General features: G+C 49.6%; 5 protein-coding genes across 5 annotated transcripts; 1 reads left to right on the plus strand and 4 right to left on the minus strand.

Annotated features, from left to right (window-relative positions):
* Positions 1–649: 649 nt before the first annotated feature.
* BDW70DRAFT_159442 (dynein heavy chain) lies at positions 650–13,747 on the minus strand (the record flags this gene model as incomplete). Its single annotated transcript, XM_073740695.1, has 3 exons — positions 650–4,822; positions 4,883–13,404; positions 13,462–13,747. 3 exons carry the CDS (start codon positions 13,745–13,747, stop codon positions 650–652), a joined length of 12,981 nt encoding a protein of 4,326 aa, XP_073596621.1.
* Positions 13,748–14,238: 491 nt separating this feature from the next.
* On the minus strand, positions 14,239–15,265 carry BDW70DRAFT_135133 (uncharacterized protein). Its single transcript, XM_073736633.1, has 3 exons — positions 15,231–15,265; positions 14,413–15,132; positions 14,239–14,310 (listed from the first exon to the last, which is right to left on the minus strand). The coding sequence occupies exon 2, from the start codon at positions 14,940–14,942 to the stop codon at positions 14,604–14,606; it is 339 nt and encodes a 112-aa protein (XP_073596622.1). The 5' UTR covers positions 14,943–15,132; positions 15,231–15,265; the 3' UTR covers positions 14,239–14,310; positions 14,413–14,603.
* A 168-nt stretch (positions 15,266–15,433) lies between these two features.
* Positions 15,434–20,632, minus strand: BDW70DRAFT_149838 (putative RNA helicase/RNAse III; the record flags this gene model as incomplete). The annotated part of the gene is made up of 24 exons (XM_073739075.1): positions 15,434–15,664; positions 15,776–15,928; positions 15,979–16,143; positions 16,214–16,315; positions 16,421–16,718; positions 16,776–17,035; positions 17,076–17,158; positions 17,264–17,307; positions 17,341–17,487; positions 17,547–17,717; positions 17,793–18,037; positions 18,098–18,310; positions 18,370–18,549; positions 18,597–18,665; positions 18,715–18,784; positions 18,830–18,888; positions 18,935–19,078; positions 19,126–19,338; positions 19,384–19,564; positions 19,613–19,720; positions 19,767–20,035; positions 20,085–20,168; positions 20,217–20,418; positions 20,472–20,632. 24 exons carry the CDS (start codon positions 20,630–20,632, stop codon positions 15,434–15,436), a joined length of 3,852 nt encoding a protein of 1,283 aa, XP_073596623.1.
* Positions 20,633–21,273: 641 nt separating this feature from the next.
* BDW70DRAFT_167796 (IGBP1/TAP42 family protein) lies at positions 21,274–22,505 on the plus strand (the record flags this gene model as incomplete). The annotated part of the gene is made up of 3 exons (XM_073742312.1): positions 21,274–21,539; positions 21,599–21,875; positions 21,933–22,505. The coding sequence occupies exons 1-3, from the start codon at positions 21,328–21,330 to the stop codon at positions 22,503–22,505; spliced, it is 1,062 nt and encodes a 353-aa protein (XP_073596624.1). The 5' UTR covers positions 21,274–21,327.
* Positions 22,506–22,526: 21 nt separating this feature from the next.
* BDW70DRAFT_42850 (porphobilinogen deaminase) lies at positions 22,527–23,966 on the minus strand. The gene is made up of 2 exons (XM_073743993.1): positions 23,525–23,966; positions 22,527–23,461 (listed from the first exon to the last, which is right to left on the minus strand). The coding sequence occupies exons 1-2, from the start codon at positions 23,808–23,810 to the stop codon at positions 22,704–22,706; spliced, it is 1,044 nt and encodes a 347-aa protein (XP_073596625.1). The 5' UTR covers positions 23,811–23,966; the 3' UTR covers positions 22,527–22,703.
* Between the last annotated feature and the right edge of the window lie 107 nt (positions 23,967–24,073).

Here is a 24,073-nt window from a genome sequence, read left to right on the forward strand (position 1 = left end):
GTAATATTTCTGAACAGGTCGTCTATGCATTGAAGAGAGTACGTATTGTCCTTCTCGCTTTGCTCTCATGTGTTTGCTGTCTGTTTTATTGTTACTACCATTAGATGTTAACAACACATCCCTTTGGTTAAAGATGGGTCAAACGATCTACGGATTCGACAGAACCTTTGGTGAAAGGGGTACCTAGACCAGGTCTCATTGTTCAGTTAATATCGTAAGGAGAGCTATTAGTTGAAGAGGTATCAAAGTATTTGGAGGAAGAGGAAGTTTGGTGAAGGTGTTTACCCGGAGTATTCCGGGAGCGGCGTTTGCTGTGGGCTTTCATGATTCGACTTTATGGGCATTTAGGGCAATCGGAGTGGATAGGATATTTTGTTTTCAGCATGATTCAATATGGAAGTTGGTTGTTCTACGGATGCTATATCAAAAGCTGGATACCCAGTTGCTTGCGTTAGAGATTGAATGAGGACATTTATTGGTTGAAACGTTGTGTAAGCGTCAATTGTAACCTGTAGGCGCCTTACGACCTAAAATAATACAGTTTATAGATGCAAGATAACTTTGTACAAATGTATGAACAAAAGCTTAATATCTGTTCAACAGAGATCCTCCCAAAAGGCATAAAAGAATACAAAAGCTAGAAGCCTGCCTAAGCATCAATCATAAGCTGCTCCCCCTCGTCCAACAAGCTCGTAATCCTCGCCAAATCAGAAATCATCTTCTTTCCATGACCAACAAGTAATAGTTTCTCCGCATTAGCGGGCAGACCTAGATAAGTGGGCGGCTCACGCTCAGGCAACTTATTCACCCACTCCACAAATGCAGGCAGACCCGTCTCTCCAGGGAGGATAAGACACTCATCATTCTCAACGCCTTCGACGAGCTTGTAGTCGGCCTCAAAGGTGGCAGGGGTAAGGAAGCTGTGGACCAGGCGCTCGAGCTGCTGGAAGTCGTCGCTATCATCGACTTTACCGCCGTACATTTCTGTGATGAGAGTGCGGATCATGTCCCATGGAAGTTTTTGTGGTGCGACGTTTGAGCGGCCCTGTGCAACGACGTCGACCCAGTGGTCGATTATATTGGCCGAGCATTCATAGTCGCTGTCGTTGAATTCCCAGAAGCCCTTCCAGCCAAGGCTGGGTGCGTAGCGGAGTCGTTCTTGAACGACGGCGTGGAGGAAGCAGAGGAGGAGGTAGACGCGGGCCTTTTCAACGGGAGCTTTGCTGGCGCGGGTTGAGAGGGACGAGAGCGAGTCTTTCATGTTTGCGCGTACACCAGCCGGCTGCTCGTACATAAGGACGCGGGAGGCGCGGATGAGGTTAACGGGGATCTTGGGGCTGGATTCCATGGAGAGAAACAGGCGGAAATCCTTGTGAGGTTTGAGGGAGGCGAGGCGTTTCTCGAGACTCTGCAGCCAGGAGGGGGCAAGGTGCACGTTCTTAACTAGGACCCAAGTTCCAGCGGAGGCTGCGTTGCTGATCGCCTTGTCGGCGCTCTCGAGACCTTCGTTGGAACCCATAGCAATGTTTGCGCAGGTGGCGTGCGTGCGCTCGACGAGAGCATCGACCTTGTAGCTTGCGTCGAAGCCAGGACTGGAGCTAAGGGATATTGGTGCAGTTGCAGTAACTTGGCCCACGATGTCTTTGAGATCGGTGCTTCCCTCATAGAGTTCGCGACCAAAGACAGCCACGATGAATCGCTCAGCGGCCGGAACGAATCTGTCCATTCTGCAAAGTTTGACGAGCAGCAGCGACCGGAGCAGTTTGTCAAGCTCTGACGTGTTCTCATCCCAGACCTGGGGAACATAATTCTCCGCCAGTTCTTCGCCCAGGAACTGATCCCATTGCTCAGCAGTCACAGAAGGAAGATGAGCTTTAAATAGCGACATGTTCCCAAACGCGCTCATCACCTGGACCTTCGCCTCCGGATTGGCCGACAAATCGGTACCTTCAACGGATTCATCGAGGATGGTGTCGATAATGCTTTTGTCCATGGGGTAGGGAGCCGCCTGCGCCAAAAGCATCGCCAAAGTGATACGGTCCTTCTGAATGACTCCCAAGGAGGTTCGCTGGTAGGTAGTGACGAACAGATCGCGAAGAATGATCTGAATGCGCTGTTGATAATCTTCCATCTTCCGTAAACCTGAATTTTCAAGGTGTGGGTTGCCGTGCAGAACCGACTCGAAGATATCGGTAAAGTACTGGAGAGAGAATTGGTAGAAGTGGTTAATATGGTGTAGCTGTTCAAGTACCGCGAACACAGCACTGCAGGAGCGCGCGATGATACTGTAGCGCTGAGTGATTTCTTCAACCTCCGTCATGACACCTTCAGTCTCGGCCATCTTCCTGGAGATTTCAGCAGCCTCCTTCTTCAGAGTCTCGAGTGTTTCGATGACATTATCATCGTCCAGAATATTGCCATGGGACTCGTTTAGGGCCTGCAGCAAGCGCTTCTCAAGCTGGCGAAGATGAACATTGAATTCTCCCTGGGCTTTGACAAGATCAGAACGGCGACGGTCGACATCATCACGCTCGGACTTGAGGACCTCGTTCAGCGACTGGATTTGCAAACTGCTCTGCGTGATGGTGAAATTGACAAATGTGGTTCTACTGCAGACATCCGGCGCAAAAGTGGCAGAGGGATCCCTCGTCGAAAGGAAGAGCTTGAATGTGGGCGAGAAATCGATCTCCTGCTTGCCGAGCTGGATGAGAACACGACCTCCAGTCTTCTGGTACTCCTTGTTGAGGACGTGGTTGAGGATCGGATCCAAATGCTCAGCATCTTGGATAAGGATCGGGTTTCCGAAACGCAGCGCACTTTCTAGCTGTTTGACAAAAGAATCGTCCAGGAAGCTGGTCACGGTGAGTTTCCTATCTGAGCTCTCCTTCTGCAAGAACTCAGTGACTCGGCCAGAGGGATCAATGATGAGCGGGTATCTGTTGTAACGCTTCAGGAAAATGGCGTTCTCTGTGCTAAGATCATCGACCGGCAATGAGTGCGCTTGCCAGGCGAGACGTTCATCCGCGTTGGACAGGTATTCTGTGATAGGATTATGCGGTTTCAGCCTAATGCCGGACTGAACCAGATGCTGGACCCAATCCTCAGTCATCGCCTTACGGAACTGCTGGTCGTAGAAACCAGCATAGGCAAGGAAAGCCGCTGCGATGAGAACATCGCCGATAAGTGTGCTGATCTGAGTCTCAAAAGATTTACTTCCCTCCTCCCATCGCGTACGTTCCGACGACAGGCTATCCAGCAGCCGTACACTTCTGTCGACTTTGAACTGCACTCGCTCCATCTCCGCCTTGATTGCCTGTGTTTCACTAATAAGCGCAGCATACTCAGACTTGTATGTCGCAATACTCTTCTCAAGATCATTGATTGTGTTCTCAATAGCCTGTGCTTCTGCTTTGGTCTGCAGCGCCTGTTCCTCGAGTTGACCGACCTCATCACGCAGAGGCCCAACGCGGTCCAAGATAGCAGAGTAGTTGACCTGCGCTTCGACCCACTGCACCAGAGGACCACAAGCTTTACTAGCACGGTTAACTCGTTCGTATGTAAAGTCCTCCTTGGAGAAGAACTCGTTCTGCATTTTCAACCGGTGGTTCTTCGTCATCTGCTTCTCATTGTCGTAGTTGACAATGCTGGCAATAAAATCATCCCTGCGGACGATTCCTTGAATGGTCTTCCAGCTATCGACCTTGTGCCCAAGCAGAGTACAAACGGCTTCTAAAGCAAGCCGCACACCAGCAGGTGGATTGCCCATGGAACGAACTTCAGTGAGATGTTGACGCTTAATGTTACTGACACTCTTCTGGGCTTCCAAGACTGCAGGTTCCGCCCTGGCGAGGTCGTGAAGCACGACGTCTTTGCGAAGGGCGACTTCTTTTTCCTGCTTTTCCAGAGCTGCTTGAACTTCAAGCGAAACTGCCTTACGTTGTTCTGCCTCGCGTTGGTCAGCAACCATGCGCTGCAGCTTTTCATTGGCTTCCGCATCCTTCTTCTCTAGCTGCATCTTCTTCTGAGCAAGACTACCACGTAGATCGCTGACCTTCTCGACAGTGTCCCTTAACTTCTCTAGACCGACGTTCAAGTGTCGCTGTTGTTCCTCAAGGTCTTCGCGCTTCTCATTGAAGAGTTTCACATACTGTGCAACGAAATCCAGATAGTGACGCGGAGTAAGATAGGTTGTCTTTCCTTGCTGTTTCTGCAAACGTTGATTGAACCGTTGAAGCGAGTGATGAATGTAAACCATCGCATTAATAACTGTATCACGGTGTGACGCAGGTAGGCTCAGCTCACGGTATGCTACTGGTATGCTATCAGGAGCAACAAAGCCAGGCTTATCTAGGTCGACAGACTGAGTAAGTTCAGAGCCAACCTGGAAAAGAGCCTGGTCGGACCAGTCTCCCATCCAATTGAGAACACAACGATTGAACAAGGCCGGACTGGTTGCAGCTTTTGAGGATAGACCTTCTTCAGGCGGGTTCATGGTGAACACAACGTGCAGGTTCTTGACGATTTGCTGAGTGAACCACTTGTAAAGCTCCTCTTGGCTGTCAAGGATAAGACCCTGTCGCTGGGCACCCTCCTTGCAAGCTGTCATGAGAGAGGAGAACTCGTCTCCCTCGAAAAGACCGGGGACCTCGGCATTGGCTAGAAGTGTGTTCATACGTTCCAAGAAACCAGAGTCCAGAACATTTGATTCGTCCATGATGAAGCAGATCTTTTCACCCTTGCAACCAGCACGGCGGAGAACGCTCCTGAGGTCATCATCGAAGTCTTCAGACGAGTACTTCCCGTGCACCTTGATCTGAAAGACCTTCAAACCATTCATCCAGGCGACGAAGCGAGACAACGTCGTCTTACCACTTCCACTCACACCGATAAGGATAAGGTGCCCCTGAGGCTGACGGAAGACCCGATCAATACGGAGAGCATGTTCCAGGACATCGTTGAACAGAACCAGAGGAACATCAACTTCTTCTTCGCAGAATGTCTTGAGACGTGCCTTGACAAAGTCACGTAGTTGCTCCTGCTCGACTGGCACATAGTTCCTGGACAGCCAATTCGAGAAGAGGATTGGACCCTTGAGAGCCACTTCTTGATTAATGGTAGGGAAGTGCTCCAGCGCAATCCGCCGAACGGCATCGGCAGTCCAAGCCCTTTCCTCTTCGGTAACAAGACGATCCTGGAAAAGACGCAGAGCCTCGTGCGCCCATATACGAACCAGACCCTCGACTGAAAGGCTATCAAGTGGTTTGATCGCCTCGTACACACCACGAACCCATCGAGTCAGTTCACGGGGAGAATACACATAATGAGGCTGAATTTTGGGTGTGAACCGTTGCTGAGACTCCAAATAGAACTGTACCATAGCCTTGGTGAGAGACTCGGAATAACCACGTAGCAATGGAAGAATTTTGAGAATCGCCGAGTTGAATGTGCCGTAAATCTGGTTGAGCGAGATCTCCCCAGGATAGTCGACCATGACCAAAGGAGAGTGGCGGAGGAATCGTTCAGCAAGAGGCGTACGACCTGCATCGGTGGGAGGGTTACAAGCACCGACGAACTGAATACGGTCCAATGAGACCCACGTTTTATCTGATGTCCTCCAGAAACCATTCTGTTCAACAAGCTGGCGCAGGAAGGAAATCGCTCGCTGCGTTCCATATTTGTCAGGAGCCGGCAAGTTGATTTCATCGCAGAAGATAACCAGCCAACGACCAATCTGATTGGGAGACATAACTACGCCGTTCAATGTCTTCTTGTACTCGCAGTATTGTTCGAAGGTCTTGATAAGGAGGTCAGGGGTTGTGGCACTGGAGAAGTTGAGACCGACAACCTCCATGTTAGGTAGTTTACGAAGCGCGGCAAACAGTGTCATGGTTTTACCAGAACCGGGAGGACCACAGAGGAGCAGTGGCTTGTGTTCTGCAAGCCATGAGTAGAGAACATCTTCATGCCTAACAGTGTCCACTGTAGGAATAACCACATCGGTTTGCGTGATGGAGTGAGTGTTGACATCAATGGTTGGCACCTGAGACTGCCAGCTCGACCAAGTTCCCTTGGGGAGGGTCACATCAAAATCTATGATAGACGAGTTCGTCTCGATTGGCAGGTCTATTGTAGTAAGACCGGACACAAATTCCCCAAAAGACTTGCGGTCTCCCAGAGGACAATCTCCGGTCAAGGACCAGACAAGTGCAAGAAGAAGCTTCTTCGAGATGTACGACTCGATCTGCTCATACTCAAGCGGGAAGTCAACGTGCTGGATGTTGTATTCAAGAATATTCCGACAAGCTTTGTTCAGAAGACTGAACAGAGTGTTAAGGGCACGGATTTCGGTGAACTCCATGATATGGTTGTACTTCTTGGCTTCCTCAAGCGATTTGAGAACAAGCTCATCTGTCTGCAAGAGTTGAGAGAGAATAGTTGACAGCATATCTTGGCAGTCCTGAGTCTTGACAGCACTTTGACCAGAAGGAACACTGTCGTCATCTAAGTCTTCGAAAGTCTTAGTCTTAAGTGACTCGACGTAGTTTGTAATAATCATCGAAGGCGTCACGGTATCTTCGTTGAACCAGACCATACCACAACGACTAACAGTAGCCAAGGTGGCATATTTGAGACTTTCGACTTCGAACATGATGCGGACATTTGGAGGCAAGTTCAGACGTTCTCCGTTCGGGAGAGTCAGTAGCTTGTTATCGTCGAGCACACTGTTCAAGTTCTCAACCCATTCGGGGTCGACGTCGCCGTCAAAAACGATCCAGTGGCGTTTTGTGTCTTCACCGCGGAGGTTGTCCACGATCTTTCTTAAGATACCGGTAAACAGACCGTCTGTCCACTCTCGCGTGGTGCTATCGAGGCTACCGTAGAGGGCCTCCTTTGACATGACCTTAGAGTCAATGATATGAGAGACTCCTTCCACTCCTTCGATCCGCTGGAGGGCTTGAAGCAGAATCTTCCACGCCGACGATTTGCCTGAACCCGACTTGCCGACCATCATGACACCGTGGTGTATGCTCTGAATTTGGTAAAGCTGGAGAGCCTTGGTGATCCACATCTCGCTGTCGACAAAGTGCTGCTCACGTGCAATCTCCCGAATAGCAGCAGTAAGCGCCTCATAGTTGGCTGGCACATATTCTACTCCAGCAAAGTCTTGCCCCTGGATCTGCAGCATCGTCGCCACGTCTTCCCGAACCAATTTTGGAGCGATAGTCTCACGAAGACTCTGAACAATAATCTGGGGCTCAACAATTTCATCTGGGCCAAGGTCGCCATCGGAATTGGCGATACGGGCACGCTTAAGTCCTCCCGAGCTGACCAGAACACTTTTTAGGGCACGAAGACCAAAATCGTAGTGAGCTTGCTTAGATAGTCGCGTGGAGCAATGATCGAAGAACGGTACGGTCTGCTGTGAAAGGCGCTTGGCTTGCTTGAAGCCTTGGGAGAACAACATGACTTCGGCAATCAGCTCTTTGTCGGGCTTCGACATGGCGACGCTTCGGAAGAGCTTTTTCAAGTTGTCGGGCAGGTTGGATCTACCGGCATAGCCAGGGTTCATGGTAATGAAGATACCAGTGTTCATGTTCACAGTCAAGCGCCTGCCAACCAGATCAATCTGAGACTTTTCATCAGTTTCTTTGTTTCTGAGACCAATCTGGATATTCTGGATTTGCTGCGAGACAGCCGAAAGAATACGTTCCTCAAGACGGTTGAACTCGTCGAAACAACCCCATGCACCAACCTGGCAAATACCCAGGAAGATACGACCCATAGCTTGGAAATCGAAGGTGTCGTCACAACAGAAGACGAGAGTGAAACGACCGAGTTGCAGACCCAGGGCCTTGACGGACTCGGTCTTTCCGGTACCTGCAGGACCGTAAGGCGAGCCTCCAAGTCTTTGGCATAAGGCTTGAGTAAGCGTAAGGAAACAGCGATCCGTAAGAGGCGTGCGAACAAGGCGTTCAGGGACACCGAGGTACTCGAATCCGTAGTTCAGCTTGGCGTTTGCCATGTGCACGTACAGGCGCTGCAGGAAGTCGCCATCAGCCTGGTAGACATAACGCATTTGAAGAAGCCAGAGGTAGTGTGTTGCGCTTGTGGCATTCGACGCTATAAGCTTAGAAATGGTATCACGTTGATGAACGAACTCCGTAATGAGGTGCTCGCATTTCTTTCTGCTGATGGGGTCCAGATCTCCAAGAACGGTTACCGCAAGGAGTTCAAGTATTCTGACTTGAGCATCATAGAGTGTAGGGAGGGTAGTGCCGCCGTTCTCCAGGGACTTCTGCACCTCATTAGTCCAAACCACTTGACTAGCCAAAACAACAATCTGAGCAGGATAGTTGGCAATGAAGTCGTCAAATGCGGTGCGGTCAACCTCAGCGGAATTATAAATAGGTTCGAATTGCTCAATTGCCTCAGCCAGGAGCTCAGCGAGGGTTAACTTCATGTTGCTCTCAAGGGCAGTCAGCCAGTCGTTGATTCTAGGCGTCTTGACCAAGTTGACCTCTTTCTTCAGCCTAACTTCTTCGCCCTCTTTCGAGGTGAACCCGACAATGTTGTTGTCGTCGTCCATTAGCACGCCTGATAGACCAGCAAACATCTTCTTGAAATGCTTCGCGACTCGGAAGATGTCGTTACTGTTTCCGATGATCTCAAGGAGGTCCTCGTCACCAACGAAGTAGAAACGAGGAAAGGAAACTCTCTCGCGTTCCAAGTATTCACCAAGAGCTTTCTGGATCTTGTTAAGCAACTCAGCCAGCCGTTCTAGAGACTTCTGGACGCCATTAATGGCGAGGACGTCGAGGACAAATGGCGATTTGTAGACCTTCTTCATCACAGCGAAGAATTCTGAGTTGATATTCTGGAAGCGGCTCGATTCCAGGGGAAGAAGGTGCTTGATGTCAGCATTGCCCGTGAAGACACCTTCAAGGTAAACCCATTGGCGCTGAACATCAATCCAAACATCGAACAGAACATGGACTCGGTTCAGTTTGTCTTCCCAGGATGAAGCGTCCTCCTCAAATTCTTTGTAGTAAGGTGAATGCCTCATGGCCTGCAGGGAATTCAGGTTCTCACTGCACTTGGCAAAGAGGTCGTCAAAGCCCCGAATCAGCCGACACTTGTTCTGGTAATTAACAAGGTCAAGCGAGTAGTTTTGCCAGGTCTCGCGCACAGACTTCAAGAATTCCTCAAGGGCCATTTCGCCTTGGGCCTGCGCAATGATATTACGAATTACGGTCTCGCTAGCCGCAAGTTGAAGGTCCCATACATCACCCAGAGTTAAAGAGACTAGCGAGAACCTCATTCCCGGCTTAAGGGCTTTGTAGATCTTCAGCCAGTGTCGCTCGCGCACCGCTTCAGATTTCATGTCAGAAAGCAGCGGGTTGACCTTCAAGAGCTGCTTGAGGACGTTCTGGATATGTTCGAACGCAGCGTATTGGCGCATACGACTGGGCATCTCTTTGGTCATCTTGATGAGACCGTCAATAGACTGACGAAGTTTTCTTGGCTGGATGCTCGTCCAGAGCGTGTCTCTCAGGTCATTAAGGCTCCTCCAGATAGTGGAAAGAGCTGCCCAAACGGACATGAAATCCTGGACCTCCTCCAGAATTGCGGGCAGAGAAGATTCGGCACTCGGAGGAAGATCAAGAGCCTCTTTCGCCTTTGAAACCATTTCGAACTCAGACTGTAGAGATTCAAGGCGGGTCTGGAACATGCTAAGAGAGCGGGATGCCTCCTCTGGTGGAATAGTACCAGACACAGGCTTTTCTTCATTCCACTGCGCAATAGCCTCATTGATCTTGTCGTTAATAACCTTGTCCTCAGCCGCGATCTTGGCTCGTAACGCTTCGGTCTGCTCCTCAACAATCTTGCCCTTTCGGCCAAGTAGTTCATTAAGAGCGGCCCATTCACCATCGACGTTCTCAACATGAAGCCAATCACTGGGGAACTGGTACCGTTGACGCACAAGAGTAGCCTGACCTTGGCGGAAGAGATCCATTTCGGGCTCCCACACCTTGGCCTTGCGCTTGCATTGTTGCACACTGGTAATGAAGGCGACTGCATGAGCAGTAGAAGCAGAGTCCAAGGATTTCCCTTCCAAGTCGTGTCTGGCGGTAGCAATCTCGGAATGTACTTCGCGCATGCGGTTTCCGAGTTTAGAGCCGAACTTCAGCAGTATCTCGTGCTGCCACTGGTCGTATTTTGCATTGACTCTCGTCTGGACTTGCTCGTAGTCGATCTTGATGTTACCAAACGACCGGCTGACTTCAGATGTGTCAAAAGTGGCTCGGCTCTTGCGGATTTCCTGGAGAAGCTGAAGCCATTGAGACAGATCGTCGCCCAGGATGTCATAGACTTGCTCAGACTGCAGGTCCCATAGAGACTGGAATTGCAGCCATTTATCGACGTACTCCGAAACTTCCTTGAGTCTAGTTTCAATAGCACTGTAGACCAAGCTAAGCTCATTTGTGCAGTGCTGAGGGAGATCGGCAAAGCATGACTCTGACAGCTGAACCTTTTGCACTTCAATGGAGATCTGGTAACGCGATGACTTGATCTTCTCGAGGTTGCAGATGATACCGAGCCAGTTATCAAAGTGCGAGAACCAAGTTGCGCGAGCATACTGAAGAGGTGGATCGAGATGAAGGACCTGGTTACGCATGGAAATCTCGTGAGTCAGGCCTGGGAACTCAATGTTGTACGCTGTGGTGTCTGTATCGCCAGTTCCATTGACCTTCTGCATAGGCTGCTGACCACTTTGTGATTCTTGGAATGAGTTCATCCACTCGCGGATAGCCTTGTGCAGACGTTCGCTAAGAATTCCCTCAATTTTCTGGTTCAGGTTGTGCACCCAGTATCCAAGGTTGACGTAATTCTCGAGATTTAGTTTGTCCACGGCGGCCTGGATTGCATCTAAGCGCTGCTTGAATGCGGAGAACTCGTATGGGCAGGTCCTGAGTTCGTGGATCGCTTTCTGAATGGTATCGTTGATGGAAGCCAGAACTGCGGTTTTATGTTGGAGAACGGCAGCGGAGGCGGCGAACTCTCGCACAAATTGAACGTGCTTACTTTCACCCCTGCTCGGAATCACTGAGTCAAGAGCACCGTTTACGAGAGCCGCTTGCTTCACATGTAATTCGTACGAGTGGACGAAGGACTCCCATCGAAGAGGGATGCCCCTCACAATCATGCTCTGGGCGTCATTCATGTATCCATTGAGTAATATTGCAACGTCAGTCATGGACAGAATAGAACGATTAGTTTGGAGCAGCGTCCGAACACTTTCCATCAAGCTGATAGCGTAGGGGTACACTCGCTTGGCCTCCTTCGAGATGTTGCTAACGGCATGGGGAACTTGGAAGTTGAGCCAAATGAGATTCCGAATCTCCTTGAAAAGGGCGATAATTTGAGCATCAAAATTCACGGCGAGTTCCAAAGTGTTGCCCGCGGCGCGGTTACGGATAATATTGAACAGTCGTCCGGAAATGGTGATGCGGCGCCTCTGAACATCATGTAGCCACGTCTCGAACACAGGCCGCGTATCCAACTTCTTCCTGAAAAGATTGCTCTCCGCTTGGAGCTTCTGGCCTTCAGTATGTAGGTGCCAATCCTCTCCAAGGACGTCTTCAACTTTCCGCATGTACCCATCCAGTTGACGCTCGATCTGGCGTGCCCAAACAATGGCACCAGAGACAGGAGGGAGGTCGCGCAGTTGAGCCATCGCGTGTGCTTCGGAATGGCCATACTGCTGCTTGAACCGCTCATGCAACGCAGAAATATCCTGTTTTACGTTATCAATAAGCTGAGTCTGATACTCGCCAATTGCTCCTCTGATCTTTGGCCGAACGAGGAGTGCATTGAATTTGGAGAAAACACGGAACATCTCATTAGCATTTTTTGCTGTAGCAAGACGGTCACGCAGGCGGGCAATGATGGAATTCTCCACTCGAGAAGTGCGCTCATTGTAGGCAATCTCTGCTGTAATCCAGTTCTGGGTTCCTGTGGGTGAAACATCCAGCACATCTACGCTTTTCAGAGCAGCGTAGGCTTGCGCAACTTCCTCAACGGCGTCAACATCGCCGATTTCCTCGACAATGACGGCACCATCGGCTGCAGCTCCAGCTGCAGCATCTTCGGCAGAATAGCTTTTCGGGCCAAGGACATTGGCGATGGTGCGTTGAAGCTGTTCATGATTGACACGGAACGTATTGATGTACTTCAATCGTTCTTGAGTCTTGTCATGGCGCGCATTGATCTTAATCGGGATGAACTTTTCATTTCGGCGCCTGGTCGATTCACGAGCAACGTTAGTGAACTCTTTGAGGTTATCATCCCAAGTCCTCCAGATCGAACCAGCAGTCTTCATTAAGGTGCGGAATTCGCGGTAGTCAAGGTGCATGATAGTTCGGCCATTTAGCAGGGAGTGGATTTGCGAATCAAGATCCCCAGAAATGGCCTCCACAAGTGCAAGGGCACGCTTGATCGGATACGGGCAGATCTTCAGCTTCTTGTTAAGATGATTGAAGATGAGGACAAGAGACTCCCGCACTTTCTGCAAGGACGTGGCGGAGAGCAGTTCGTCGAGAGGGAAATCACGCATCAGTTGGTTGTACTTCTGCACTAGGTCCGTCGCTTCACGCAGTCCAGTGTCCGCGACAAAACTGAGGGTGGCTTGATAACGCTTTGCATGGCGTAGAATGTCCATGGTCAACTGGACACCGTCTCCACGTAGCTGGTTCTCAATTCCCTCCAGCGCAGTTTCCATGGATAACCAGAAGTTGATTTCCTGCGCTGCCGACCCACTATCCGCATCGCGGGACATCTTTGTAATGGTTTGAATAGACTTGATCCAAGCGTTCACATTGTTTTGAATGCTGTTGATGAACGCACTGCTCTCGAGAAGAGTAGAATCAATAAGATCCACCGAAGGCTTGATGCCTCGCTTTTCTGCTTCGACCAGAGCAGCCTGGACCACTTCATGCAGGGGCAAGTTCAAGGCAGGGATCTCGACGTTCTGCTGGAGGTGCAGGAGTCCGAGTTCCAGTTCCGCGAATTTCTTCTTAGTACCTGGAACTCCGGTTTTGACTTCCGAGTCCGTCTTTGCTTTCGCAGCGCCATCTTGATTGCGAGTGTTGGCTTCAAAGTACGGGCTAAGACCATGGTGCACCAGCAAATGTAGGATCTCGTAGGGCGACAGCGAAGCTCCTTGCTGCGCCTGGGTGTTGTTGAGGGCGGCCGGACCGGGAAGATTCATAACCTGAATCTGCGACGTTATGGGAAGAGAAGGATCGATAGCGGCCGGCCGCTTTATAAAAGCTACGGACGCGACAGTTGTGGAAGAGGACGAGATTTCGGCAGAGAGAGTATAAACATATTCGGTGGGCGGTTCTGCGGTAACCAAACGTCAGTGTCTCATATTGATCGCAGTAAACCAAATATACATACCCTCACCATCCGCAGTTCCATTCGTATGGTCTGATGCCACAAGGTCTTTCTGCACGTAGAGGGCGACTTGCGACTCCGACGCAAACCGCAAGCATCTCTGCGCGGTTTCACTGTACTTGTTCTTTGACAGAAGACTGCCGGCGTTCTCTAGTTCGCTTCTCAGCGCACCTAGAGTCACCCGCAACACATCGGTCAAATATTCCACCACAGCGTCGGCATCGACCAAAGGCCCTTGGGATATGGCGGTGGGGGCACCGTCCGGTACCCCGGAAGAGGCGACCTCCATCACGATTATCTATGAGAAGTAACCCGACTGTATCATCGATGTTCGATCAGAAGCCAAGTAACAAGCTCCAGAATATATGAGGGTAGGTCGCGGGCAGATAACGTTTTGCGACGCTGGTCCGTAACGACAACAGAACAGGATAAGAGCGGCCGAATAGGCAACGCGAACGGGGAATACGCTGATATCAAAAAAATCAGAGGGACAGAAGAATAGATTAAATAAGTATAGGCCCTTGAAGAAGCCTTCCGGGCGTTGATTCCAGCTTCAACCTGTCCAGAGGTTGAGTTGGTCACTTGAGGTACAATAGTGCAGCGATAACTGGAGACGCGGCAGCCCTCCGGGCGTGTTTTTTGGTTGCTTTCAGGGGGAATCCACGCTAGTCCTGTCCTGGCCTAGTCGCCAGCCACACTTCTCTGTTCCTATTTTCACGTGATCGGGCCGTTATTGAGCTTAGGCCCTGACCCGCTGCGGCCATCTACATTGTCGTCTACATAGTCATTTGAGAAAAAGGGCAGATTTCTAATGTGCAACCACGACACCTAATCGACCGGACAAATTAATAAGTAAGTGGCTCAAATGCCTTTCATATACCTGAAAGGCAAAGTCTAGGGATGGAAGTGGAGAATCATTGTACTCTGCTTACTCTCCTGGCTCTTATGCCCTAGAGCTACCGAGTATCTCTTCAGCGCAAGCATGCCCATATCTCTTCATCTGCCGCGCGATGACCCTCCAGTACAAGAAAGAGCACACTTCGGGTGAACGGGGTCTTCGTATCCGCCTTCTGGCGGCTTCTAGGACGAGCTGGGTAAGATTACAGCAAACTTTCACACAGCCTGGGGTCAATAATCACGGTTCATCATCTTGGCAGTCTTGAGCTTTTGTTAAGGCGACGGCATGGGACCGGCATCAAGGACTTACCGAACACCTCGATATCAAGCCCCTGTGCTCTCGCGAGCGCCATAGACGCCGCCAGCCCGGCGGTTATCATGATGAGATAAGGATTGACAGCATACTTGGTCTTCTGCCCGTTTCCAATGGCGCCGAGTAATTTGTGCTTATTGGCTATAGCAGGCTTGATGGTTTGTTGGATCTTCTGAGCTTTAAGGGGGTCTTCAGCAATTAGATTAACTATCCCTGCGCAGCTGGGTCTTTGCTGCGACTCACAGGCATTTCGATGAAGCCAGTTTATCCTCATGTTGTCATCAAGTAAAAGATGAGAAGTATGATCCAGGATGATAGCGTGATGGGGTTTCGGGCTAGGTTACGGGAAATTCCATAGATGTGAGGCCAATCCATGGAGTTGGAGAGAGCAGATAGTTATAGCGTCCGTCGAAAAGTCCGTATATATGCGAAGACAGGTCTGTACGTACACTGGGTTACAGCCGGTGAGTTGTAAAACGATAATACTGATGAACACGTATCTGTTCTGACATATTGAGCGGGTGGTGCATTTGCAATGCACAAATGCGCGATGATCATGAAGTGGATTTTTCTAGGTTCGTTCAGCAGTGACTAGCATCGGTATATATTAAATACCTAATACGCGCGGACTGCTTATATATGCAGAGGTGACTCATGTAGTTTAAGCTCACAGGCGAGGCATTAAGACTTGATAGGTTTTAGGGAGAAGTGATTAATGTATGCTTGCATTTTCAACGCTGTCTACGGTATCTATCTACCACAGCCCTAGATCGCCGTTCCCAGATCGGCTTCAGGAGGATTCTCAGCGTCCGGGCAGTCACACTTGAATTTCTCACGAAACTCCGCCTGGCTTAATCTCTCCAGCATGTCCAAGGCCTTTTCATTCGCCTTGATCTTGGCAGTCCGGCCAGACGATGAAATACCCTCGGCAACGATCGTGTTGTGAATCATCACGGCGGCCAGCACATGAGGAGTTTCGCCGTCTACGACAGGGATCTCGCCTGTTCAAGCAGTAGTCCATGCAGCCATACTCGCCTGTCAGACGATTATGCAGGAATGTCTGCTCGGAGTTAGCTTCGACTCCTCGGTGACAAGGTTGAGGCATACTGTAGGATGTTTGTTGGCGGAAGTATCGTAGACGGTCATGTCATAGAAGAACGGTTGCACATATTGGTGGTAAAATTCTTCAACCACCGAGAAATTAAAGTTTGAATCGATGAATATGGCACCCAGGTATGCCTCCACCATATCTGGTAAGCACTATTCTCCGGTGTTAACGACCGGCCATCTTAATGTAACAAGCAGTCTACCATAGGCGGGTCAGTGATGCTTGTCCAATAATCAACTGAAGACTTTCTCTCCAGTACAGCGGCCTTTATATCTTCTGCATATTTATTGATTTGAGACATCAACGGGTTACTGAAGTATATGAGATGCTTGTGGAGCTCAAGTTTGATTGCTAAAGCTCCTAAGAACTTTTAGAAACCATCGCCATCTGCACCATGTCAGCGGGTTTTCGATCGATCAACTGACCAAGTAAATTACCTTGTGCTCTGTGAGCCACTGAGGGTCACGGCTAGGGTATCGGGCGAATAAATCTTCCACACAGACCATATCTAGCAGAGCATCTCCAAGAAATTCCAATCTCTGGTAGCAGGGCACGGTGGCCCACGCTTAAGGGTAGGAAAAATGAGTGCATGCCGAATGCAGAGGTCTTGGATAGTTGAAATGATAGCCAAATTTCTCTTCAACCGTCAAAGCGAGTTGTTCCTCGGATACAGTCGCTGCCTCAATCTGGCATGGGGGAAGATTATACACTGAAGTGTAGTCCTTCCAACAGCAGGCTTTATTATCGACTAGGATGGTCACAGCTTTAACTGCCATATCAAACCGATGCTCGGTGCCACCAGACAAAAGGAAAGCTCCTATTAGCGCCTCACATACATCTGCAATCTTTTTTTCTGCAAGGCTATGCTTAGCTAAAGAACGGAGCTTCTTGCTGTGATCTTTGTCTTTCAGCAAGGAAAGACCCTCCGGGTACCAAGTATGCCTGTCATGGAACCACGATAAACGGCTGCTGCCAAATTCAGTTTACAGGGACGCGTACCTTGAAAAGGCCCGACTGCGAATATACCAGTATATCTCTTTCTTGATCGCGGTATTGAAGAGGTTCTTGTTGCAAATTAGGCACATTCGCTTGACGTGGGAGTCGAATTCGTTGTTATTCGGGTTTTGCGCAAACAAAGAAATTGATGTTGTCATCTTGAGAAAGCAACCCCCAAGGAACTCGAGGTGCTCATTGTCCTCACCCATTCTCTTCTGGACTTGGATCTGTTGGGCACGGTACTCCTCGGTATTATCCGAGTTCTCAGTGGAGAGCCTCCAGCGCCAGTCCAGGTTTTATTACAAGATCCAGCTTCCTACATGCTTCCAAGGTTGTCAAGTATCTGTCAAGCCTTGTGGCAACAGCAGGGAAAACAAGGCAGGAAGCTACCGACCGGGGCCGGAATCTTCCATGTTGTCAGTAATTGAAGCTGGCAAGCCATCAGGGCAGCTCAGGGCAGCTTACCTTAGAGATTTTAAGAGGCTCCAAACAGACAAAACACCCTGTTTTCGTTCCCTTCTCTTGGTCTGCCATTCTATTTAGCAGGTTTCTTCTGAAGCGAACTAACTCCGCTCGAAAAACAGGTTGGTTCCAGTTGCACTTCACGAGGAGACTAGCCCGTGAGTTTCTTGACAGGCTGACACAATAGTTCATTATATTGTTCATATATCGACGACGTGGCGCAGATGACGGCGGAGGATCCGAAGGTATTAAGCTCTCGTCCACAGACAAGGAAAATACCGATAACGGCCATCCCAAGCATCATATACGAACCGATTGCAGTATATGTCTGAGGATGTATTCTCTGAAAATGCTAGCTGGTCGGCACTATTTCCAAAGGCAACGGTATCCCAGTCGATGCAGGTCGCTGCATAAACCCTGGCTCCAGCAGCAGCTTGTGTGCTTGCTGGAACAAGCCAGTACGGCATAGTCTCAGGCTCTGAGCTGTAAACCTTCTGGAATACATCTTAAAAGGTCCGGAGTGTATATTCAGTGAGAGAATCAAGCTCTTCGGTCGACAATGCCCAAGCCTTTTCGACGGGTGAAGTCCCGACTATAGTTTCCACGTCATATTCCTCAAGATATATGGAGAAGCCTGGGAGCTCCGGCAATCTTTCTCGAGTTAGAAAGATTATACTTGCAAGTTCGCGAGCAAGCGGCTTAGTGGGCTTAAAGGTTATGACCGTTGCGTATAATATTCTCGGCTTTATACCGCGGTCTCTGGCCCATAGGGCTGGCTTCTGAATCATGTCATACTTATTGGTCTATTTGCAGGTGATTGCTAATCTCGCATTCCTCATAGCCGGCAAACGCTTATGATAGACGGGGTTAAAGTGATTACCAAGCAGCCTGTGCTTCCTATGCAGAACGCAAGTATCAAAGGCCGCAGACCGTTTAGCAGTTGATTTGTTCGATGCCGGGGTGCCGGTAAGCCCTCTGATAGGGGATCTCTCCGGTAGGATTACCTCGCAAACGAATGTATTGTTGGTAGGGAGCACCGCATAAGGAACTTGAGCTGTCACTCCCCCCTCATATTGCTACATTTCACCCTATGGTAAATGATTTGAATGGTTCTTTCTACAGACTTAGAACTTACCAAAGAGCTTGCGTACTTCGCTAGGACAACCAGTGCGGAGTGATAAGTTAGCCTTGCGCCAGAGCTTTCGATGGTATACGCTCTTTCTGCTTCGTTCCTGCAAGATGAAACCACCGGGCCGTCGTTCCCCTTCAGGATCCGGTCTTTCGGAAGAGGCTCGCAGAAAACTTGCATGTTTGTCTAGCAAGTCATTTAGGTCGTGCAAAGTAGAATTGGTTGAGACGTACTTCTGCATCCTGCACCTCGAGAAGGCGTTGCCGTTGGGCCTGGTTGTCTTTCTCAACGAGGCTTGCATACTGAGGACCAGTATTAGAGACATATACGTTCGGAACAAACTTGGCTTACTGTAGAGTTGACCTGCCGGGCTCGCCCACGGCTTTGGACGTATCGAATCATGGTATTGGACAGATCGAACCTAGGTAGTGAGCACTCTCCAGCAGCAATTTGGCACTTAACCTACCGTATAACTAAATTACAGGCAGGGATATCTAGACCTTCTTCGCCCACGGAAGTCGCAAACTACTACTTGTTAGAATGTCCTCTTGACATTATGACAAGGTTTTACCAAGCAGTTGATCTCCCCGTTCCTAAATCTGTCTATGGCTAGAAACTGCTCCCGGCAGGATATTTTGGGCCCCGCGAAATCATCAGTTTGCGCACCGATCAGCAGCCCAGGTCGTAGGTGAGGTATTTCTAAAGCATTGAAGAGCTCCGATAACATCAAGGCAGTGTAACGCATGGTGGTAAAGACTAAACTCTCGTCTCTGGGTTTTCTCGATAATGCTCGGCGAGTCTTTTGCGCAGCACCTGGACTTTATGGCTTGACTGCCCGGGTTCATCTGGACTGCCGAGTGTATGACTGCTAGCGATCTCACTAGCGTCACGTAGTCGCGACAGTTCTTTTGACTTTTCCTCGAGTTGTGGTAGCATTTTGGCCGAGAATACGTGTTTCCAAACGCCGTCCGAGCACTATCTACCGAGCTCGGAACTTGCTTGCCATGCAAACCTGAAGACAGGTTTCAGGTCCTCAATGTCACCAAATCGACCTTCCATAAAGCTGTATAGCTCAGTCCCAAAAGGTCGTTCGACTCTGCCATGGATCCAGGCCTCCTCCTTGGGACGTCTGACAAATTTGTGTACCAGGGACAGCTGGGATGCTGTGGCAATTTTGCTATCCAGGTATGATTCCAGGTTCCTGCAGGATCTTAGCTGGTGAACAGATAGACTCATGCTAGCAACTCACATAGCAGACTCTGCAACGTCGCCCTTGGTGTCAACTGGGGAAGCCGTCATGTTGAGTATCCTTGGCCGCTTTGATGGTGCTGTTGGAAAATAAGAGTCCCTAATGATCCTGTAATGCGGTTAATATATAAACTATATCTCTAATTCCGTTTAACAGACCTCGCATAGATATGATCTTTCTTCGTGTAATGGGCTTATTGAATACCAGGAGGTTGATTTGTTCCATTCTGATGCGGGCTTGCAGCAGGCATTGGTACAAAACCTCCGCCGTACAAACAACAACCATATACTTCTCGAGAAACTCTGTCCAAGTCTGGCGACTCCAGAGGTCAGGACCGAGAGCTCCAAATATGTGACCAACATTTACATCAAAATTGTTCCGCAGGACTCCTGCTTGTTGGTAGGAAAGGGTGACGCTATCAACCTGTCGTCCATATTAGCTTACCCACGCCTATATGATGTGTGTTGCAGACCAGGAAGAATGACATCTGGCGTGGCTCTCCATTCATGCGGTAGTTGAGTTCGTTTTTCGATAGTGGGACTTGAGTAAGAGCAAGCTATTAATGTCTTTCCGGCTCCTGCAATCGGCTTAGGGAATGAAACACGATTCGGGCGGCATGCATACTTGTTGCCAGAACCGCAATAGTATTATGGGTCTTCGCCCGTTCAAACAGCTCTATCTGATACTCTCGAGGATCCAGCGTGCCTTGCGGCTGGCCTTTAGAAGAAATCAGCTGAGCTGTGGATAATTGGGACTCAACGGCAACTTCGACTTTCTCGTCGCAGGTAAGAGCATGATTAGCGGGGCTAGCAGCGTGTTAGCCCTCAAATGATAACGGCAGCGGATACCGGTTACTGACGATGCTTCGAAGCGAGCTTTCTGAATTAGTCGGCGTTGCGAGGCGTCTTGGGTCGGAGCGATGGCTTCACTCTCAGATTCGTCGGACGAGGAGCAGTCTACGTCTTCAGCTGGGCTCACCTTGAGAGAAGCCGTTAGCGAACGAATGTGGGTTTCTTTCATCGAGGCAGGCGGGATCATGGACTCACCGTTGGAGTGATATCAGTAGACGATGCTTCTCCCATGCTGAAGAAAGCTGGAGACAATGTGAGACTATCAGTGGCAGTTACGTAGCTGAGGACTTAAAAGACCATGGCCTGACAGAGTCAAATTGCTCTGGAGATTGTCATCGAGGCGGAGCACATTGGCATGAAAAGATAGGAAAGGAATAGAGGATGAGGGAAAGCTAGCAGGTTTACCCCAGCCCTTTTCAAGGTTGGTACAGCCAAGGCTAGCAATGCGAAACACTGAGATGAATGCAGAGCATGGTATTCACACCTTAATCTAATTATCAAACAAGAACCATATTCTCTTTGCATCAAAATATATAGTTTCACCCAGGGCTAGCAATCTCAGGGGTGAATGCTCGAACCATGCATTGGTCATTACAGTGAGTCATCTGAAAGTCAACAAGCGATTTCATATTTCAGTTAATTTGTCGTAGAGGAGGGGAGGATGGGCTACCGACTATAAACCAGATCAACAAATGTTCTATATTGTAGAAGTATGCCGAGTGGCGGGGGATCTAATTAGTGCGGGGCAGCGTTCGATTTAAGGGCTCCATGTTCGCCCCAATGGAATCTTGATCGTCGTCTGAGGGGAAGCTTGTTTGTACTTTTCTGCAAACGTCTCCAACCCTTCTGCAATCCATTTTCTCAATGGAGGAGCCCCAAACTCTTCGATCCGTGTTCACCGACGCGAAGCGACAAAAGACAGAACTAGACGCGCGCCCCGATACCAACTCCGACACCTATCGCAGCGATGTCAACGCTGCGATAGCACGGTTCGAAGAATGCCAGCGGCTCGTCAGCGCACTGTCCATGTTCAGCTCCAATGAGCTACTGGAGGATATTTCTACAGGCGATTTACCGTAATGCACTGGCTGCCTTTCTTGAAACTCGGACTCTAACCCTTCGTCCCTTGCGATAGGTATTTAACCATCGAATATCACATTGCAGAGCTCCTTCAAAAGTCCTATAGCTCTGACCGCGAGTCGACATTACAACGCGCGCTGGGTCAGTACGAGAAATTTCTAGCGCGTCTTGAAGACTATGAGCTTCTGAGCCAAAAAGACAAAAAGCTCTACGAGCGATACGTTGCGAATCCCTCGTCATTCTCGCTGACGCAAACGAACGATGCCGCTACTCGACGAGACGTCAAAATAACGCGGTTCCGAGAGGAGAAGGAGCTCAAACAAAAACTTAAGGTTGGAAAGCCTGGTACCCGACCTTTTTGGATGAATTTCGCTTACGCTGCTGTAAAGTATTATACCGAAAACCAAAAGAAGCTCCAGAGCGACGATGATGACTTGCGACAGCTCTATCTCGCTGAAATAAAGCTATACATACATCAAACATTCCAGTCGCTAGATATGTTAGCACAAGAATTGTCGATGCTGTCGATGATCAAGAAGATGCCTCCCAAGCCTGAGCCCTCGCATGAAGTCGACGCGCGAGGAAGAGCTAAGAGCAATGACGAAAACTATTCAGAGCGCTTGGATCCGCCGATATCTCAGCTCCTCAAAGGAAGAAAGAATGGCCCGATACTAAGCAAGGATGGAAAACCTTTACAGCCTTTCACACTCCTCGACCGTCGTACGCAACTTCGCGATGGCGTCTTCCGGCCGGGACATAACCTGCCCACTATGACGATTGAAGAGTACCTGGCGGAAGAACATAGACAAGGAAATGTGCTTAAGGGGGGTGAACCGGAACCGGTAGAGATTGACGAAGATGACATGGACAAGGCCGATGAAGAGACGATGAAGGCAAGGGCATGGGATGAATTCAAAGAAGCGAACCCAAGAGGCTCTGGAAACACATTGAATAGGGGTTAATAGAATTAGCGGAAGAAACAAATGACGTTGTCTTAATATTTACCATGATCCATGAACTCTATCGGATTTCTTACATACAGTAATGCAGGAGGGCTTTTATAGAATTAGCGACCTAGCCCACCTATGTCCAGCATAACCAGAAAAACCAGCGTCAGAACTGAGTAAAGGAGAGGCCTGCAACCCCTTTCTCTATCTTTTTTAGGTTGACTCCGAAACCGGAACCTTCAGCTGTTTGTTTTGCTGGATTTCTGAGAGAATCTTCCCAGCTCCTTCGTTGACCAAGGCTTTGGCTACCGTGACGCCGAATTCTTCAGCAGCCTGAGGTGAGTCAACTGTTCCATCAAGCTCGACCTCAGCATGTTCACTACCATCGACGCTGACCACGACGGACCTCATGCGCAGTTTCGATGACCCGTCGGTGTCCTGAATCCACTCAGTCTCTACTCCTAGCGGCGCGCTGCAACCACCTTCTAGAGTCCGCAAGAGACTCCTCTCAGCTAGACAAGCAAATGTTGTCTCCTTATGACCAATAGTGTTCAGAATATCCTCCATGGCCGTATCGCCTTTGCGAATCTCAATGCCCAATGCGCCCTGACCCACGGCATACAGCATCCCCGCGTTCTTTGAGTCCAAGTACTGGTAGATGCGATCTCCGAGCCCCAGACGCAATAAGCCTGCGGCAGCCAGGATAAGACAAGTGTACGGACTATCCTCTGCATCAAGCTTAGCAAGCCGAGTGCCGATGTTGCCACGAACGTCCATCACCTTCAGGTGCGGGTACTTCCGAGCAAGTTGGGCGGTGCGGCGAATGGAAGATGTTCCAACGACTGAGCCTGCCGGCATTTCAGCCAAACTCATATTCGGCAGACCCTTCTTGATGACTAGGACATCTCTTGAATCTTCCCGTTTCATCATGGGCCCAAGGGTGCAGGAGGTCGGTAAAAGGGTGGGAACATCTGAAAGAATTGCAGATTGTTTAGCAATGGACAGTACATATCGACATAGAGAACAGGATGTACCTTTCAATGAATGAACAATAAGATCGACAGATCCAGCTTCTAGGAGATCCTCGAGTTCCTGTGTCCATAGGTTTTTGGTGGTGAAGTCTCGAAGCGCAATGGTTGTGTTCTGGTCACCGGCGGTTTCGCGCGAGTGGATCTTGAAGGTATAGTCCGGGAATCGCTCCTTGAGGGCTGCAAGAACAAGATCTGTTTGCAGAAGGGCGAGCTTGGACTTGCGCGTGCCGATTGTGAAGATCTTTTGAGACGCGGGGCCTGCGGATGGAGGCGGGGTTTGAGTTGTCATCTTGACAATTGAACAACGGGCTTATGAAATAAATATTGGCACACGATAATAAGAGATGCAGTTCTGCTTTCCTTCAGGTATCATAAGAACCGAAGGAAAAAGCAAATTTGAGAAGTAGAGGCCCCAAAAAGAGTAGGTTAGGAAGCCAAATTTGTGCCTGTACCGTATAGGCTGAGATCGGAGGCGGTTCCGCTGTAGAATGCAATACGGCCATGTGCTTTTGTGACGCGGCATTACGCTAGTTAGGCGGCGGGATTCCATGC

The sequence above is a fragment of the Aspergillus foveolatus genome (genome assembly GCF_047715535.1).
Source record: "Aspergillus foveolatus strain CBS 279.81 unplaced genomic scaffold BDW70scaffold_20, whole genome shotgun sequence".
Classification (NCBI taxonomy): Eukaryota; Fungi; Ascomycota; class Eurotiomycetes; order Eurotiales; family Aspergillaceae; genus Aspergillus; species Aspergillus foveolatus.

What these genes read in the sequence shown, in the direction of transcription:
- BDW70DRAFT_42850 (XM_073743993.1), bottom strand. Translation starts at nt 23,810, where the DNA reads ATGACAACTCAAACCCCGCCTCCATCCGCAGGCCCCGCGTCTCAAAAG. An exon ending in TATTGTTCATTCATTGAAAG is followed by an intron (nt 23,462 to 23,524) that starts GTACATCCTGTT and finishes CAATTCTTTCAG; the next exon opens with ATGTTCCCACCCTTTTACCG.
- BDW70DRAFT_135133 (XM_073736633.1), bottom strand. Translation starts at nt 14,942, where the DNA reads ATGAGGATAAACTGGCTTCATCGAAATGCCTGTGAGTCGCAGCAAAGA.